The following is an 18,890-nucleotide window of genomic DNA, read 5'->3' as shown; positions in this document are numbered from 1 at the left end:
AAATGATGTATTTATATATAATGCTTTATATATATATATATATATATATATATATGACCTTGAACTGGCCTTGTTATGACCAGTATCAGAGCATGATACCAGTTGAGAAGTGCATAATCAAAACATCATCAAGTGTGACAAATAATTTTTTTATTTGAACAACAATTAAACTGCATGGAAAAGGACACATTTAGCTGCAGGCTGGGAAATCAAATTACTTAAACATGAGTGGATGCTCAGACATTCCAGGTGCAATGCTCCAGGTGACACATGCATATGATCTTGCAAATGATGAGAAAAGTCATCCCCCCACCCCACCCCACATGTTGACAAGCCATCAAAATGCCACGCTACATCAATAATTAATAACACCATAGGTATACATATGAAATGATGCACACCTTGGAACTAAAGCGACGAGTCAAAGAGCTCATCAATCTGCCGAGATCTACTGCCTGTGATGCTAACTGTGATCACCACATTCATTACGCCTATGTCCCATAAGTCACAGGCAGCAGCTTTGAGCCTTAACGAGAGCCATTCTTCCATTTGACAACACAGATCCCTTTATTCTTTGAACGGGACAGTGATGAGTAGTTTTCAGAGAAGGTTTTTATACCTTCCACTCATTTGTTAACCTAAAATCAATCAATGACGTTGCCATCTGGAATTGCATTGGCGAGAATTTGCATGACTCACAATAGTGGCTGTTGAAGATATGACTAGAACCACTGATAAATCAAACAGACATGAATAGCAGACAACCTACCCATTTGACTTATGACAGAGCGACAGCGATTCAATGAAAGCTTGCTCTTCATGAAGGCAGCATTCTATTATTTTGACTGCTAATCACACAATTTGCTTAAAAGGGAATCTGCCGCAGACAAGTGGGATTTCAGGATGCATTATCAAATCTGACACTGACACTGACACTGATCAAGCAGAATAATGACATTTGTGATTAAAGAAACTAGTCTGCTGAGTTCCAGCTAAATATTTAAGGCCATTTGGTGTGTATGAACAAAGGACAGGATTTCATAAACCACTTAGGTCTTCGTCTATGCATATCAATTGAGTCGTTTGTCGGATGACGGCTAAAAGCAGTCTGTGGAGCCAGACTTTTGACAAAGTACATCTGTCTGGTCTACTTTGCAGTTTATTCTAGCAAAGAACTGTCCAATTAGACAAGAAGAGATTGTTTGATTGATATATCAAGTGATCAATCACAGTTTGTTTACTTGTCAATTAGGAGCAGGTATAATTAAAATAGTTGATGCCACAATAACTCTGGCATAGAAAAAAAATACTTCTGTCAGGACCACTATCGTCAAAGATGATTGACAATTAGCATACAGTTTGGATTGGCGGTATGGTTCTGTTCTGGGCAAGAAAAGAGCAGCGATAACCCCCCAGGATACACAGAACAGAACCAACATAAATGTATTGCAGATATCATTAAAGTTCAATAATGTTATGTACACATTTTAGAATTAGTCTGATTCAAAGGAGAATCAGAAGGCTGAATCCTGACTGACAGAGGAGGAGTTGGGGATGGAGGAGGGTAATTAGCTACTGAGCAATGCGAAAACTGCTGATAATACTAAGGGACCTTATATATGAATGCTTAGATAGGTGTCGTATTCCCATAGGTTGTTGGGGATCAGCTGAGAGTCAGCTGATGCGAGCTTAACTAACATGACCTGCCAGAACTAATGCTACGCTAGATTTTTAGTAATTACTTCCATAATTGTGACTTTATTTTTCACAATATGACATAATATCTCACAATTGTGACTTGATTCATTATTTTAAACTTATAATTAGCTAATTAATTTTTAAATACAAGGCTTGCATAGAAAACTGTTAAAAAAAAAAAAAAGGAAAATGTGTGTAGACTGTCTGCCTTTGCAAACACAGACATAACTCAAAGAAAAATAACTATGCTTTTCCTGCAAAGAGTCCATCTGAATTTACAGGCCACACTTGTATTAAAAGAGGCTTGACATCCTTTCTTCCTCTATTGATTTAATTACTCGCCCACTGACAGCTTGTCAAAAGGTTACAGGGGGTTAAAACTTTGTGTTTGGCACCTGCTTCTGCTATCTTGGCAGCTCGACCTTCTTCTCTCAAGAACAAACCTGGTCACGGACTCTCTCGTTGACCTTTAAAACAAAACCTCTGGACTTATTACACTCTGCATGCATATAAACAACATTGGGATGACACTGATCTGTAAAGAGAAGCAAGATCATCTGTCCATTGTTAAATCCAAAAATGAACATTCAGGGTTACATATGAGAGAGAGAGAGAAACAAAAAATCTAATCTTAAATTTTTTTTTTTTCCAGGTGAACATGGTTATCCTGGCAGGGTGTGTGTTAATGGTTCTGAGTGCACAGACACAGTCTGCTTAAAACATTAGGAGCGTCATAGCATGGACCATGCTGACCTCAGATCAGCAGGGGTGCCATTAAGAGACTATCATTAGAGAAGGGCAGCTTGGCTCTGGACTCCACAATAAGCTAGCAGACCTGCAATGCCTCTTTTGATTGTGTGATTCATACAGTAGCAGTGTCAAGGACAACTCACTAGGTCCCAGTGAGAGCGCCTTAAATGATAAATGAAGGGGCAGTGACTCCACGGAAGCATTCTCATCTTCACTTAAAGTTAAGTCCCTTGACTCAGTACTTGGGCATGTGATTTTCAGTGTGTAACTATTAGCTATTGTTTTTAAAAGGATAGTTCACTCAAATTAAAATAATTTTTACTCACCCTCATGTCATTCCAAACCCATATGCTGTTGCTTTTTTCTGAAGAACACAAATAATTTAAAAGAACATTTGCATTTTTTCTACACAACGGCAGTTCATAGTGGCCACAGCTGAAAAGATTTTTTTATAAGAATATATTTAGGATTTTATATTTAAGAAGTGTTTCGTGCTCAACAAGGCAGCATTTATTTGATCAAAATACAGTAAATACATTGCGAAATATCATTACAATTTAAAATAACTAATTTCTATTTCATATCTTAAAATGTAATTTCTTCCTGTGATGGCAAAGCTGAATTTTCAGCAGCCATTACTCCAGTCTTCAGCGTCACATGATCCTTCAGGAATCATTCTAATATGCTGTGTCATTGCTCTAGAAAAATGTATCATTATCAGCAACGGTGAAAAAAGCTGCTTAATATTTTTGTGGAAATTGTGATTTTTAAAAATTGTTTTTTATGGATTTTTGATCAATATAAAATTCAAAAGAACAACATTTAAAATATAAATCTTTTGTAACATTGTAGATATCTTTACAGTTACTTTTGATCAATTTCATGCATCCATGCTGAATAAATGTAGCAATTAAAAAAAAAAAAAAATAACGGTATATAAACAATTAAAAAGCATACAATTAAAAAAATATATATTTTGACTTAAATGAAAATTAACTTACATGTTACCACACAAAGTTGCCATATTCGATTTGAAAGGTGCTCTTGAGGTCAGGTGGATATGAAGATAAGTAATGACTTACTGTACATTAAGTTCATCCATAGCAATTATATGGCCTTAGAAAGTTGGGATATAGCGCACAAATCAAATGGATTAATTTGAACGTGTTTTGGTCAATTTTGGATAAGACAGATGTTGTAATTATAAACTCTCATTGTATTTAATTTAACAAATTTTCTCATTTCGTGTCCCACTACAAAAACCAACAGCAAAGCGGTTTGGAGCAACATGAGTGTGTGCAAATGATTACAGAGCTTTCATTTCCTTTAATGGCCTTTCCTTCTGGATGAATGATCAAAAATGTGCCTCTTATGTCAGAACATGCTATCTCTGTGAACTCTCATGCCAAAACCTTTCATCAAACAGGCAGAATGCAAAACAGACGGAGAATCTTCCATAATGCTGTTGCTTGAAGAGTTCAAGGAAGATCAGTCTGTTCCAGTCTAGTTCAGATATTGCTCACTTGGTAGTCACAGTTTTCTGCCTTCTCTGAGCTTTTTGTGCATTTCTGACTTATTCAGATGTTGGAAATTTGTGGTTGGGAATACAGAATACATATGAGGGACAGAATTTGAGGAGACTTTAGACAAGCTCTTGACTCATCATATTCGTATTAATATGCCAGCTCACCCACTAAAATCCCTGGTTTGATTACAGGCTGGTCTTATTGAGATGAACCCTCATGCTCTTTGCCTATCCAAGTACCTTTGTAGATATAGAAAAAACTAAGTGGAAATTATTTGAAACGGATTTAGTTCCTGCTATAATAACATGCTTTACATGACCAGAAATAACCACAGCTCGTTGTTACTATTAAATACCACGCACTTCATTTAATGGCAGCGGTGATGAGGCCCCATTGACTTAAGGTACGCCTCATTAAACACTGCCAGCTCTTTTCACTTAAGGCAATCCTCGGGCAACCATCGAAAGACATACACTTTCACATATACTTATAGCACTGTCTGTCTGAATACTTGATTCTTACTGGCTGGAATCCTTGAATGTACAGGTAGTTCCAGTCAGTGAACACACAGAAACATGAAGCATCACTACATCTTGTAGAAAGTGATGAGATGAGGTGAGAGACAAGTGCAGATCAACAAAATTAGTGCTAATGAACTGCTAAATTCCAGGTTATTATAGCGCTGCATGTGTTTTTCAACAAAGTAGCTGGTTTCTCTAAGCAAGATATTAGTTAGTCCAAGCTGGTCAAGAAAATATCAGCTACCAACTAACTTATAGTTTGACAGTTTCTGCAGTTTTTCCATTCACAAGATGTTAACTGATGGACTGGAGTAATGTTAATTGTGTATTATTTTGATGTTTTTAGTTGTTTGGACTCTCTGGACTCTTCTGATGGACCCAATCACTGCAGAGGTTCCATTGGTGAGCAAATCATGTAATGCTAAATTTGTTCTGATGAAAAAACAACCTAATCTACACCTTGGAAGGCCTTTGGATGAGTAAATTTTCAGCAAATTTTTATTTTTGGGTGAACTATTTTATTGAGGTGAACAATGTTTGTTGGTCCACTGGCTAATGACAAGCATGGACCAGTTAATGACCTGTTTAGAGCAGCTAAGATACCAGGATACCGTGTTCCAAAATACAAGTTTAAGTGTATTTGGTAGTTTAAATCCATTTCAAGTCCTATCCTAACAGCAAAATGAACAAAATCATATAATCTAACATTGTTTACAACAAGATCATGCCTTTAAGTAGACATTCAATGGAACACACAATGGAACAACCAAATTTCCAAAAGTAATCACTTTTGTAACCACAATGCTACAAGTGCAAACACTCATGAGGAGCGGTCAAATAAGAGTCAGACATCAATCAGAGCAGCATGAATAAGCAATACTATGATCATTCTTTACAAAGCATATCCGTTTGCTATTCTGAGCTGAGAACCAGCAATAAAAATGATCATAAACAAAGAAAACCTTCACCGTACAGCTGGAAATATTTTTTCCCCTTTGACAGCTATGAATATTGGCTCGACTAGCCAGAGATAATACAATGCAAACACAGGAAAGGATCTAATCTGGTGGGCTATTGTCACGCAAATATCATTTTCATAGTGAGCCAGATGTACACGTAAACACAAGGTGCTTTTTCACAGCCCACCTACACAACATAGCCCACCAGCAGGAGGAGGGCAAACTGGTCGCTTACCAAGTACTGCTGGCATAAAAACAGGGTGACCAGTGGAATATTCTAATAATACATAAAGGGTTTTATATAAGGATTAATTCCCACTATGCCTTGGGGATTTGATGCATACAATTAAAATATTACCAAAAAGGGCCTCAGAGACTTGTTAACATGCTTGGACTTCACACCTGCCTACTGAGATCGATGGCAGGCTCAAAACCCTCTAACAATGAACTCACATTTTCCTAGCGATAAGACTGGAACGGGCTGGACATGTAGGGTTTACCCAGTGGCTTTCAATCCTGGTCCTGGGGACCCACTGCTCTGCACATTTTGTATGTCTCTCTTATCTGACACACTCAGTTTAGTTAATGGATCTCGCCTAACGAGCTGATGATCTCAATCAGGTGTGTTTAATAAGAGAGACACACAAAATGTGCAGAGCAGTGAGTCCCCAGGACCAGGATTGAAAACCACTGGGTTTACCTGAGAGAGGGGAAGGAGAAATCAAGTTTGAAGTGGTTAGGGGCTCCCCATCAGGCTGAGAAGCAGTAAGAGCTTTTAGCAGCTGTCGATGAATTCTGATCACTGTACTATGATGAAATATAAATTGAGACAGAGTATTTCGAGGATGTTAATTAGGTAGTGTGCTTGACTAAATAAGGCTGGCCGCACACTAGAGGATTTTAAGGCCAATTATAAGCCCGATTTGCACCCCCGAACGATCGGGGGGTGTGGCCTGATTCGCGGCTTGTTGCAAGCGATTTTTTGTCCAAAAAATCCTTTATTGTGTGGTGTCATTACGATTACTTAACTGCTCCTGATCGAGACGGAGCGTCGCCGAACTCAAATCGTAAATATCAAACATGTTTGATATTTACGACTCTTGATCAGGCTGCTTCTGACGTGATACCCGCGATAGTCAATGAGAGCGAGCAAGCGTCACCTACCGGATGTTGCGTGTTTCTATAGCTGAAACTTGGCAGCCACAAACATGCCATGAAAGCAGAGAACATCACCCATATTCTTTTCTATACTTTGTTTTTCACTGTACAACAGAATGCGCGCCGGGAGAGCCAGCTGACATCGATTGTCCTCTATTTGTTTTTCTTCTCTAGTCACGTTTGATCTCGCGAGTGTCCGTGAGATCTCGTGTCACTGTGAAATCGTTCCTACAATCATCAAGTGTGTGGTCTCGTGGTCTGGTCTAATCATCTAGTGTGCGCATTCAGAGGATTATAAGGCTAAAAATCGGTTGAACTGTCTTCATGTCTGTGGTCTCCCATGTTTTTAAAATCTTTTAAGATTTTAAAATCGTCTAGTGTGCAGCCAGCTTAAGAGAGGTTCAGAATCCAGCAGAGCAGAGAGACCAGTGAGACTGAGCACTGGTGAGCTTGCCGCTTCTAAGATATAAAAAAACTCACTTTTACTCACTAGCATAGGCCTACAGCAATCAGGATAACTGCTAAAAATGTGTATTGTACTCTTGTTTTGACTCCTCTAGTGCAATTGCTGTATTTCTTGGCTGGGTAGGTGATTAAATCAGAAAGTATGCATTAATTAAACATAAAAAGAATCTGGTCAATAACAATATACAACACACAATTTGTGGAACTGACAACACACCTCTTCTGGGAGCGCTAACTAGCCTTTTTGAATGAACTTACACATAATATACTGATTTTTATGAAAATGTTTAAAACTGAAAAGTTTAAAGGAAATAAATACACTGAAAAAAAAAAATAATAATAATTTCACAAATTTAAATGCTGGACCTTTATCTGAACAGTCAAGAATACCAGAACAATTAATATACACTACCGATCAAAAGTTTGGGGTCAGGAAGATTTTTTGATGTTTTTGAAAGAAATCTCTCATGCTCACCAAGATTGCATTTATTTGATCACAAAAACAGTAATATTGTGAAATATTACTACAATTTAAAATAACTGTTTTTTATGTGAATATATTTTACAAATGTACTGTAATTTATGCATTCAGCAAAGGTGAATATTCAGCAGTCTTGACAGTTTTGAACGGTAGCGAATATCAATATAGCTAATTACTGAAAATGATATTCATCAGACCATTTATCTGCTCAGAATCTCTTATTTTAATCCAACCAAAAAATGAGCTCTCTCATCTCAATTGAACATGATAAACGTTTGCTTTGATTCTGAAACAAGTCTCTCATCAGGCATTCCAGTACAGCTTCCATGGCTAACTAGAAACCTTTCACCAACCATATTTAATTACTAGATATAAATGCGAAGCTGACCCAGGTGTTACTTAATAATTCTAGAGGTAAATCAACTGTTTCCCTATCCTTGTTTTTTTTTAAACCCAGCAGAATAGGTGCACATAAGAAAGTTTCAAAGCATTGGCAACAATAACAACAAAAGGGGTCGGTTCAAACAACACAAAGGACATTTTCTTTTTTTAAACAAGCTCTTTCTCATTCCACATTGTAAAGTGACTGAAACACCCACTTAATACCATGTAGCTATGTTTTATATAACCATGATAAAAATAATAGTCAAATGTATAAAAATTTCTACCGGTATATCAATCCAATCAGTATTTTCCGGCCTTTAGTACCAATCGTTTTGCCCACTGACCCCTGATCCCTCAACCTCAGCACCTGCTCATTCTCTGTGAAGACCCGGCGACCAAAGCTCCAGATGATGTTGGGGGTGGGATCACCCGTGGCCTCGCAAGTTAGTGTGATCTGCTCCTCCAATTCAGAGGCCGTCTGGTTTTCTAGGAACGTGATCTTGGGTTGCACTGTTGACACACAAACACAAGAACTCAAAACATGGCCTATAAACACTCCTCAGGGAAAAGAAACAATGATTTTCCTCGATGCAATTACTGAGCCTTTACAATGGTCATAATACCAAAACAGTGCTCTTAAGTTAATGAGATGAGAGTGCCTCACTGGCTGGGTGCATTCAATATTTAATCAACTCATTGTTATAGTTTATATTTCAAAAGAGGAACTTTGTTTAATGGATGAAATGTAGTACTTTGATTCACTTTTATTTGCTTTGGCTCTAATCTAAGCGCTCTGAAGCAGTGCTGGAGAATGTGGCTGGAGAAAACGTATGCATGATGAGAAATACAAATATTGTGATTGCGTTTTGAACTGCGACACGAACATTTAAAATATTCATGCAAACTTAATAACAATAAAGAAGAAAAGCATAGAATCACACTGAAACAGCAGCTCTCAGGATCAACAGTGTGCTTAAAGTATAAACTAAGCAGCAATGGTTTTTGTGTTCATATTAAGTCTCTTAGTTTTCCCATGCTCTTTTCAACAGTGGTAGTTACTCTTTAGGAGTATTCACACTTGTTCTTACACTTGTTCTTATTAAGAGAACAAAACTCAGATCACTTTCAATTGACCAAAAAGTGAACTGAGTAAAAATAATTCAGTTCTCCTTGTATTCACATTATACCCAAAACTAAAAGACTAAAAGATGATAAGGTCATAGCCCATTTACATATTTCATGATATATTTCTTGTAATTTTTTGTTCTCTGGAAAACAATTATATGATACTATATCACACCATATAATAAATAAAAAATAATTATATAAATAATTATTAAAAAGAACAAGAATGAGAAAAAGAAGAAAACATGAAAACACACAGACACATTTTTGTTTTGTTTTAAAATTTTTGTTTATATATAACAATAGCAGTGTTACGGAAGTATACTCAGAACACAGAGATGACTGTAAACAGGATTTTTATTGACAACAACGTTGGATCAGCAGGAAATCAAGTAAGTAAACTGAGCAATGATACTTTAGCTGAGAGGATGATGAATATAATATCAGTCTTTGTCTTATTGGACCAGGAGATCATGGATGGGCAGATGAATGGAGGAAGCACACACACACAAACACTTGCAGGTGGGTGAGAGAAGCACGGAGACGATGGAGGACAAGGACAAGGAGAACACGCTGGAGAATCACAGGAGGTAAGTACAGGATAGACACTGGAGAACTAGCTTGGAGAATACGTAGGAGAGACTGGGAATAAGTCCTTTACGTGTGAATGAGACCGGACACTGGAGTGAGGTGATGTGTGTGCTTTTGAATCCATCGTGATGAGTGTGCAGATGAGTGGCAGGGGCGTGTGATTAGTACTCTGGTGAGGGAGTGCGCTGGGATTGGCTGGTTTGGAGACCTGGCTTATCTGTGGCAGTACCCCCCCCCCTCCACGGCCTGCTCCTGAGGGCTGGGGACCCCGACGTCGTGGTGGTGGACCTCTTCCTCGGGGAGCAGGGCAATCTGGATGAGAGGTATGGAAGGTGTCTAGCAGTGTAGGATTAAGGATATCATTTCTGGGCGCTCAGGACCATTCTTCTGGACTCTAGCCTTCCCAATTCACCAGGTATTCTAGGAGACCACCACGGCGCCGAGAGTCCAAGACCACATTGACATTGTAAGCCGTGCCGTCCTCCAGGATTAACGGAAGGGGGGGTTCCACTGCAGGGCCAGGTTCTGTGGAGACAGAAATGGGAGAATGGTGAGGTTTGAGAAGGGATACATGGAAGGTGGAGTAAATTCTGTAGTGAGGAGGCAGTTGGAGTTGGTAAGTGACTGGATTGATTTGCTTGGTGATGGTGAAGGGACCAGTGTATCTGGGACTAAGCTTCTTGCAGGGCAAGCGCATCCTGATGTCCCTGGTTGACAGCCAAACCTTCTGACCCGGTTGGTAGGATGGAGCTGTGGAACTTCTCAGGTCGGCTGTCATCCTGCGTGAGCGCAAAGCCCTCTGAAGCTGGTGGTGAGCTGCGTCCCAGACCCTCTCGCTCTCTCGGAACCAGTGGTCGACAGATGGAACATCAGATGGCTCTCCAGACCACGGGAAGAGAGGGGGCTGGTAACCGAGTACGCACTGGAAGGGAGTGAGTCCAGTGGTGGGCTGACGAAGGGAGTTCTGCGCGTACTCGGCCCAGCCCAGGAACTGGTTCCAAGAGTTCTGGTGGCCATGGCAGAAGGTTCGTAGGAAGCGACCTAGCTCTTGGATCTTTCTCTCCGTCTGCCCGTTCGACTTGGAATGGTAACCACAGGAGAGACTGACGGTCACACCTAGGAGGGCGAAGAAGGCTTTCCATACTTTTGAGATGAACTGGGGTCCGCGGTCTGACACAATGTCTTCTGGAATTCCGTAGTATCGGAAAATGTGGTTAAACATGAGTTCTGCTGTTTCTATGGCCGTGGGAAGTCATTTGAGGGGGAGAAGACGACAGGATTTGGAGAATCGGTCAATAATCACCAGGATACATGTGTTACCATTGGAGGGAGGAAGATCTGAGATGAAATCCACTCCTAAGTGTGACCAAGGTCGGTTGGGAATGGGCAACGGGTGGAGTTTGCCTGATGGTAGATGGCGAGGGCTCTTCGAGATGGCGCAGTCTGGACATCCCTGTACGAATCTTCTCACATTCTTGACCATGCTGGGCCACCAGAAGCGATCTCTTCGCAACGAGAGGGTACCATTGGCCCCTGGGTGGCCAGTGCCCAGAGATGAGTGCACAGAGTGAATGAGGGGAGTGCGTTGTGCTCTGGTGACATATTGCAAACCTGGTGGGCAGCCCGGCGGAGCGGTGGTGGAGGCATTGGAGGAGGGAACAGAACTCGAGGACCATTGGATGGGACTCACAACAATCTCTTTAGGTAGGATAGGCTTGGGATCTTCACAGACGTCATCTGGAGTATATAAGTGGGATAGGGCATCAGCTTTGACATTCTTCGGACCTGGACGATAGGAAATGGAGAAATTGAAACGGGTGAAAAATAATGCCCAGGGAGCTTGGCGTGGATTGAGTCTTTTGGCCTCTCGTAGATACTCTAGGTTTTTGTGGTCAGTGAGGACAGTAAATAGATGTTTGGCACCCTCCAGCCAATGCCTCCACTCCTCAAGAGCCAGCTTGATAGCGAGGAGTTCCCTGTTGCCAATATCATAATTCTTCTCCGCCAGGCTGAGTTCGCAGGAGAAGAAGGCACATGGATGGAGTCTGGCTGGAGTCCCCTGCTGCTGAGACAACACCGCTCCTACTCAGTGGTGGATGCATCTACCTCGACGGTGAATGGTTTATTGGGGTCAGGATGGACGAGGAGCGGTGCGCTGGTGAATGCCTCTTTGAGTTGGTTGAAAGCTTCTGTGGCAGATGGTGACCAGGGCAGAGGATTTGGGCTTGTTTTTCAGGAGACAGGTGAGAGGGCAGGCGATGGAGCTGTAATTATGGATAAATCTCCTGTAGAAATTTGAAAAGCCGAGAAAATGTTGGCGCTCTTTGATGGTTGTGGGGACTGACCAGTTCTTGATGGCTGCTACCTTCCCCTCGTCCATCTGGATGCCACTGTTGTTGAAGTTATATCCAAGGAACTGCTCTGAGGATTGGTGGAAAGAGAACTTCTCGGCTTTGAGGAACAGATGGTATTTCTCTCAGGCATTTCAGGACCTCCGCAACGTGGTGGTGATGTTCGGCCATACTCCGGGATTAGACAAGGATATCATCTATGTAGACGAGCACAAACTTGTGGAGGAACTCCCGGAGAACCTCGTGCATGAAATCCTGGAATACGGAGGGGGCATTGACCAGGCCATACAGCATAACGCAGTACTCATGTTGTAGTCAGAATTTCCTTTGGTGTCCAGTCTTCTGTTACGGAAGTATACTCAGAACACAGAGATGATGGTAAACAGGATGTTTAATGACAACAAAGTTGGATCAGCAGGAAATCAGGTGAGTAAACTGAGCAATGATACTTTAGCTGAGAGGATGATGGATATAATATCAGTCTTTGTCTTACTGGACTAGGAGATCGTGGATGGGCAGATGAATGGAGGAAGCACACACACACAATCACTTGCAGGTGGGTGAGAGAAGCATGGAGACGATGGAGGACAAGGACGAGGAGAACACGCTGGAGAATCACAGGAGGTAAGTACAGGATCGACACTGGAGAACTAGCTTGGAGAATACGTAGGAGAGACTGGGAATAAGTCCTTTACGTGTAAATGAGACCGGACACTGGAGTGAGGTGATGTGTGTGCTTTTGAAGCCAGCGTGATGAGTGTGCAGATGAGTGGCAGGTGCGTGTGATTAGTACTCTGGTGAGGGAGTGCGCTGGGATTGGCTGGTGTGGAGACCTGGCTGATCTGTGACAAGCAGTAGTATTAATATTTTGAATATTTGGATGTTATATGTGTTGTATGTTACTATATGATTAATCATATAATAATAATAATAATAATAATAATAATTATTATTATTATTACTATTTTACTATACAACATATATAACAAATATCTAATTTTTCATATTTCATATATTTCATTTTCACAAAATATAGTCTTTATTTTGACTCAATGAAACATTGTAATTTTCTCAGAATATACATTTAATATTAGAATCATTTTTCAATGATTTCGAAATGATTAGTTCAAAGCAGTTCTGAGCTTAAGGTCTGTAATCTCCTCCCTTCCATAATCCTACTCTGCTCTGATAGGTCAGCTGGAAAAGTCTGTTGTGATTGGTCTTTCCATATACAATGCGTGTCGGAAACGAAACGCCAATTACCATAATTACTTTTTTGCTTTGGAGGGTTACTTGTAAACAAAGATGCTATAAGGTTACAAAAATGGCATCGATATTACCTTATCAATTCGAACCGAGGATAATACTAATATTGATGAGTCCAAGGATAATACAGATGCAGTCGCTCAACCGGAAATTCCATCACAAGCACGACTTGATCAGGACGTTTCTCAGTGGTAAGTTTAAACTTTGTATGTGGTACTTTACGTGATGTGACAGCAGTTTTATAGCATTCATTATTATTATTTACTTATTTGAGGTGCAGGTGTGGGAACTGTTTGAATGCCCAGTGAGGCTGAAAACACAGGGTCTTCTCGACCTGATATAAACACACTAACTAGTGGACGTTTTTGTGGGCAGGTCAGAGTGTTCGTATTTCACGGGCGGGGATTATGCAGATGTGTTACCTTGTGACGTATATAGGTAACAGGCAGAAAATTCAAAAAATATGACGACTCGTTAATGCGGTTCAGAGTCAACTCTTTCTTTTGAGAGACGATATCTTTATTTATCATGCACTTTTTTGATTAACAACTTTGCAGACTGTTTACATTGAAGGATAGCTACATTACAAACGGCAAAAAATATATTTTTTTGAAAACCCATATGACCTGCTCTTTAAATTTGATTAGAATAGTAACTTGTAGAGTGAGCCGCTCTGCGATACTGAAAACACTACACTATGGGCCTTTTGCATGCAGAGTGTAGCAGATGACATAACAGATGACATTATATTCATTTAATAATATTGCAACATTTCACGGCTTAATAATCGCACAAGGCAATAACACGATTTTGATTTTAAATTGACAAATTGTGTGGTCCTAATGGAGAGAACATTTTCCTGGTAACTCATATGTAAACACTTGTTTTCAGTTCAGCTCCAATGGTAATGACAGAATTCTTTAGCTTACCAAACACATTGAGTGAGACTTCCTCGCTCCTCTCTCCAGCCTTGTTTCTAGCGATGCACTGGTAATCTCCTTCATCAAGCTTAGTGACGTCTTTGATGGTCAACTCCGACCCATCTTCATTCAAACTGTACTTTCCATCTGATTCCAGCACGATATTACCTCTGTGAGGCAGAGAGAGAGAGTGAGAGAAAGAACGAAAGAAAGGATAGGTTTACTGTTTGGCCTTCAAGCTGTTACTTGCTCAGCAAAGTCATGAATACATGATGCCTCATCTTCACATACTGTACACCAGGAAATACAGAGAGAAAGTGTGCCTGCCCATGAAATGGATTCTTCATCCTGCAGTGCACAGCTTCTCATGATGCCGATAGTGTAGGAAGAAGCTGGAGAAAAATAAAAGCGGATCTGCTTTGTCATCTTCGGTTTCTTGACACGTTCCTGTCTCGAAGCCAATAAAAAGGTTTAAATAATGTCTGATGGCCAGAAACATCAAGCTGATGGGCTTTTTTATTTGGAAGAATGCTGTGAGCTGTTTCCCTGTGACACTAAATCAGTCATGCAAAGTTTGGATCCGAATATCTGCTCTTTTTGCTTGTAACAGCAGCAATTGAGCGACATTTTCAAATGGCACCCGAGTGACAGCACTGTCAGTGAAGGAGGGAAATAAATGAGGTTGTGGCGAGCGCTCTTATCCCTCCTTCTCCCGAGGCAACAGTCAGACATGATGCGATCTCGTCCTCTCATTCACGTGCCAGTCACGACTTGGTTAAAGAAGTCACTGGAGTTCTGAGGTAAAGCCATGCTGAAAGCCACCAGCTGCTTTAGCTGCCACGGCTAACGGCAGCTGAAAGGATAAAACGGTGCCTCTGTCATTCACAGCACTTTTAGTTTACAAGCTCCAATAACTCTGATCCCTCTCCCTCCCTGGATTCGGGGAAAAGCTTAGCATTCCCTACAGAGATTTGGCAGAACTCTTTTGGCGCTGTTTTGGCACAAACAGATAAAGGGCCGCTAAAAAAGAAAGGGTGATGAATGACACGTACCGTGCCCACGTGACGGTGGGTTCTGGGTAGCCATCTGCGTAACAGGCCAACATCATGGCCTGGTTGATGTCTGCAGTGCCATTAAGCTCAGTGTAGCGCGTCCTGATACTTGGCAGAACTGGGAGAAGAAGAGAAAGGCGAAAATAACATTCTGGTAAATACTGATTCTTTAAAGAGACAGACGACCCAAAAATGACAATACGACTTGTTCTGATTTCGTTCCAAATCTCTATGCTGTAATTTTAATCTGTGGAACTCATTTCCATTTAATGACAGTTCATAGTAACCATGTGCTCCATAAAAGAAACAGATAAAACATTATAAAAGTAGTTTTCTGAAGCCAGTCATCACTGAATAATATTGCAAAAGTTTAGTCTGTTCCTCACATAAAGTTATCGGATGGCTTCAGAACTTCTGTATTACGGGGAAAAAACACTTCAAACATTTATGAAACATTCTTCTTTTATGTTCCCTAGACAAAATAACAGCATATGGGTTTGGAAAGACTTTAATAAATACAGAATTTTCTTTTTGGGAGGAAATATTCTATTACATACTGTAGCTAAAATACAAAGCCAACACACTGCAAAAAATAAATAAAAATAAACCCTCTTTTTTTAGCATTTATGTATTGTTTTGGAGTATCTCTAAAATGTTCTAATAATAAAATATCTGATTTACTTTAGCAAAATAAGATTGTTCTAGGAAATAAGGTAAAAGTCTCACAAAATCTTTGATTTACGTTTAAAAGTTGTATTCAAAAAGGTCACCCAATGAATACAAGTCTAATAATGAATTATTATGTTTTATGAATTATTAATATTTATTAAAATTAATGAATTAATAACATGCAATTTAGCATCTCAAGCAAATGTATCTTGTTTTTACTAGAAAAAAAGTCAGACTTTAATTCTTTAGAGAAACACTGGTGTAAATGTGTATAAAGATGTGTATAAAACATGTGAGGTAACAAAGCAGGTGGCTCTGAGATTGAGTCCTCACCATTGACAATGACCTTGATGACCCTGAGGTCGATTTCTCCCCGGGCCATGATACGGCCCTCGCAGGTGTAGTCACCCTCATCTGTCTTTTTGATGCCGCGGATCTGGAGGTGGTTGTTGCTTAAGACCTTGAAACGGACTGTAGGTGTGAGACAGAAACAGAGAGAGGAAAAAACAACAACAAAAGGAAGCAAAATGAGAGAGTAATTACTCTTGAGTAAGATAGGAGACCGTGTTAACGAGCCTCTCATTACATGCTGGGCAGCAAAATGACTCGCTGCACATCTTCTCCCAGTATAAAATCATCTTTATGGGCTTTTCTGCAGTGCGATCTGTATTCAAGACCCACAGTAAAGGTGCATATAATATTTTAACTCCGTGGAGACACACTAAAACAGTACTGATATATTAAAAATGATGAAAAAGTCAAATTCAGCAAGATAAAGCACATCTTTCCGGCTGTGTTGGTAAAGCAATATTTGCTTACTACTTAGTGCACACTACACAGTATACACTGGATACCTCCTAATTTTTTTTAAAAATAGAACCCTGCAGCAATAATAAGAGTAGTATGTAACAATGACAGAGTGTTTTGTGTTGTGCTTCATCCGAACTGCTCAGTCAAACAAAAAAAGAGCACAGAAGAGGTTAACGAGAAAAATGTGGAAAATGTGTTATTTACATAGAGCAGTTTGGTTTTCAAGCTCTGCTACAATTAGTGGTTTCGCAGTGAAAATTTCATCTAGCAGTGGCCTGTGAGTTCATGTCTCACAGCAGAGAGCTGCGGTCACTGTTTCTTCCAGCAGTCTCTGAGGGAGGAGCCCTCCGAGGTTAAAATAGTTTCATCCAAATGAGGCTTGAACTGACAAACAAAACAATGCAGATGAAAAAAGCATGAAACTTTAAGTTCTCACAATAAAAATGCAGGTGCTTACTGTCGCTGTTTTCATTGTCACAGCGCTAGAGAGCTCACTAACTGGAAGAGGGGATGATTTTGACAGGAAAAGTATGGGAGATATTTAAAAATGAGAGAAGTGAAGATGCGTAAAACAGAAATATGAGTGTGACATAAGGGAATGAAAGAAAATGACTGAAAGAGATCTGCTCGTGGTACTGTACCATCAGTCTCAGGCTGGATTCTGGTCTTTTTATACTTCCAGATGATAGTTGGGGGCGGCGAGCTGATGACATCACAGATGATGTCAGCGTCATCGCCTTCCTTGAACTCTTGAGGTGATGGAGCGTTTTGGAAAGTGAGTTTCTCTGAAAAAGACATTTGAAATGCTCTTCAGTTGTACCACTACTGCAAAAATCCTTTTCTTAATCTGCATTTTTGTCTTGTATTTCAGTAAAAGCTTGAGAAGCAATGTTGCATTAGATATTAAGGAATATTTTGAGAAAGAAAATATGTAAACGTACTTAATATATTTCTGAGAAAGATTAAAGTTTTTTTCCCATTGGGTAAACAGTTTATTTCTGGTTTGAAAAATAAACTTCAAGATGATAAATGATCTGAAATATATTATTTTAGTAAGTATCCTTGAAAGAAGTGGCATGCTGATCAGCTGTTGTTTTTTTTTAATGACATCAATAATGAAATAAAAACAATTACATAATATTTCATAGAACAATTTATATTTATGAATAAATGTTAAATGTTATTTTATTAAATACATTGATTTTAATTATTGCATTTTTAACAATTAATCATATATATTTAATAAAAATAAAAATAAAAATATATATATTTACAATTTATTACAAGAAGTATATTAGATAAGTTGTCAGAACCGCATAATTAAGTACAAAAACACAGCGGTTATGGCAGGATTCCACTTCTCCACTTTAATGAAGCATCAAAAAATTTTGGGTGATGATTTCAAGAAATATAAAATATATCAAATGTATTCCATTAGCAACTGTTTTCATGCCATATGCATGGTTGATGTTTAAAACTGACGTGTATCAACCTTATGCTTTCATTATTAGTGTACTGTTTTGTTATTACATGTTGTGGTAAATGTCAGATGATTTATTGTGCTTGGGGTTTACTGTTGGGTCCAATACAATTTGATTCCTCATTTCTCATGATTTCTAAATAAGCCCTTGAAAGGAAAATATTTTACTTACGGAAAATGTTTACGATGACAGTGCCCTGAGATTCCTTGTCCCCACTTTTCGCCACGCACTTGTACATGCCCGCATGGTCGACGTTGGCATTATAGATTGTGAGTGTCGACGAGGATTCATCATTCTTGCTGACACTGATGTCTGATCTGCCTGGCAGGAGCTTCTCCCCATTGGGTGCAAACCAGTCTATTTCCTTAGCATCTCCAACAACTGACAGACAGACCGACAGACAGACAGATAGAGTGAAAACATTGTGACAGACCGTCAGCTCATCAGCTATTTAAAGGTAGGGTAGGCGATTTCGGAGAGGCTAGCAATAGCAAGCTAGCTTTGAAAGCATAAGGAGGTAGGACAGCCTATCGCAGCCCTCGGACCGAGGGATATGATTGGACGAACATTTATGGTCCTACACCTTCCACAGACGATATAAATACATATAAATACATTTAGACCACTTAACTTAGTGATTTCTATCAGGATGTGAAGAGACTTTCAACCAGCATAACAAAATT

General features: G+C 39.6%; 1 protein-coding gene across 11 annotated transcripts in view; it reads right to left on the bottom strand.

Moving 5' to 3' along the window:
- Positions 1–18,890, bottom strand: part of LOC107703517 (neural cell adhesion molecule 1-like) — a 262,247-nt gene that overhangs the window by 63,423 nt on the left and 179,934 nt on the right. For all 11 annotated transcript variants that reach the window (XM_016506156.1, XM_016506157.1, XM_016506158.1 and 8 more), the window contains exons 3-8: positions 18,379–18,588; positions 17,368–17,511; positions 16,250–16,387; positions 15,248–15,365; positions 14,205–14,365; positions 8,310–8,452 (exon numbers count right to left, since the gene is read on the bottom strand). In XM_016506156.1, the coding sequence (XP_016361642.1) occupies positions 8,310–8,452; positions 14,205–14,365; positions 15,248–15,365; positions 16,250–16,387; positions 17,368–17,511; positions 18,379–18,588 (914 nt within the window). The remainder of the gene's footprint in view (positions 1–8,309; positions 8,453–14,204; positions 14,366–15,247; positions 15,366–16,249; positions 16,388–17,367; positions 17,512–18,378; positions 18,589–18,890) is intronic.

Source organism: Sinocyclocheilus anshuiensis, unplaced genomic scaffold (assembly GCF_001515605.1).
Source record: "Sinocyclocheilus anshuiensis isolate Anshui unplaced genomic scaffold, SAMN03320099.WGS_v1.1 scaffold330, whole genome shotgun sequence".
NCBI classification, from domain to species: domain Eukaryota; kingdom Metazoa; phylum Chordata; class Actinopteri; order Cypriniformes; family Cyprinidae; genus Sinocyclocheilus; species Sinocyclocheilus anshuiensis.
The sequence above is the reverse complement of the archived record's forward strand: the minus strand, read 5'-3'. Positions and strand labels throughout refer to the sequence as shown.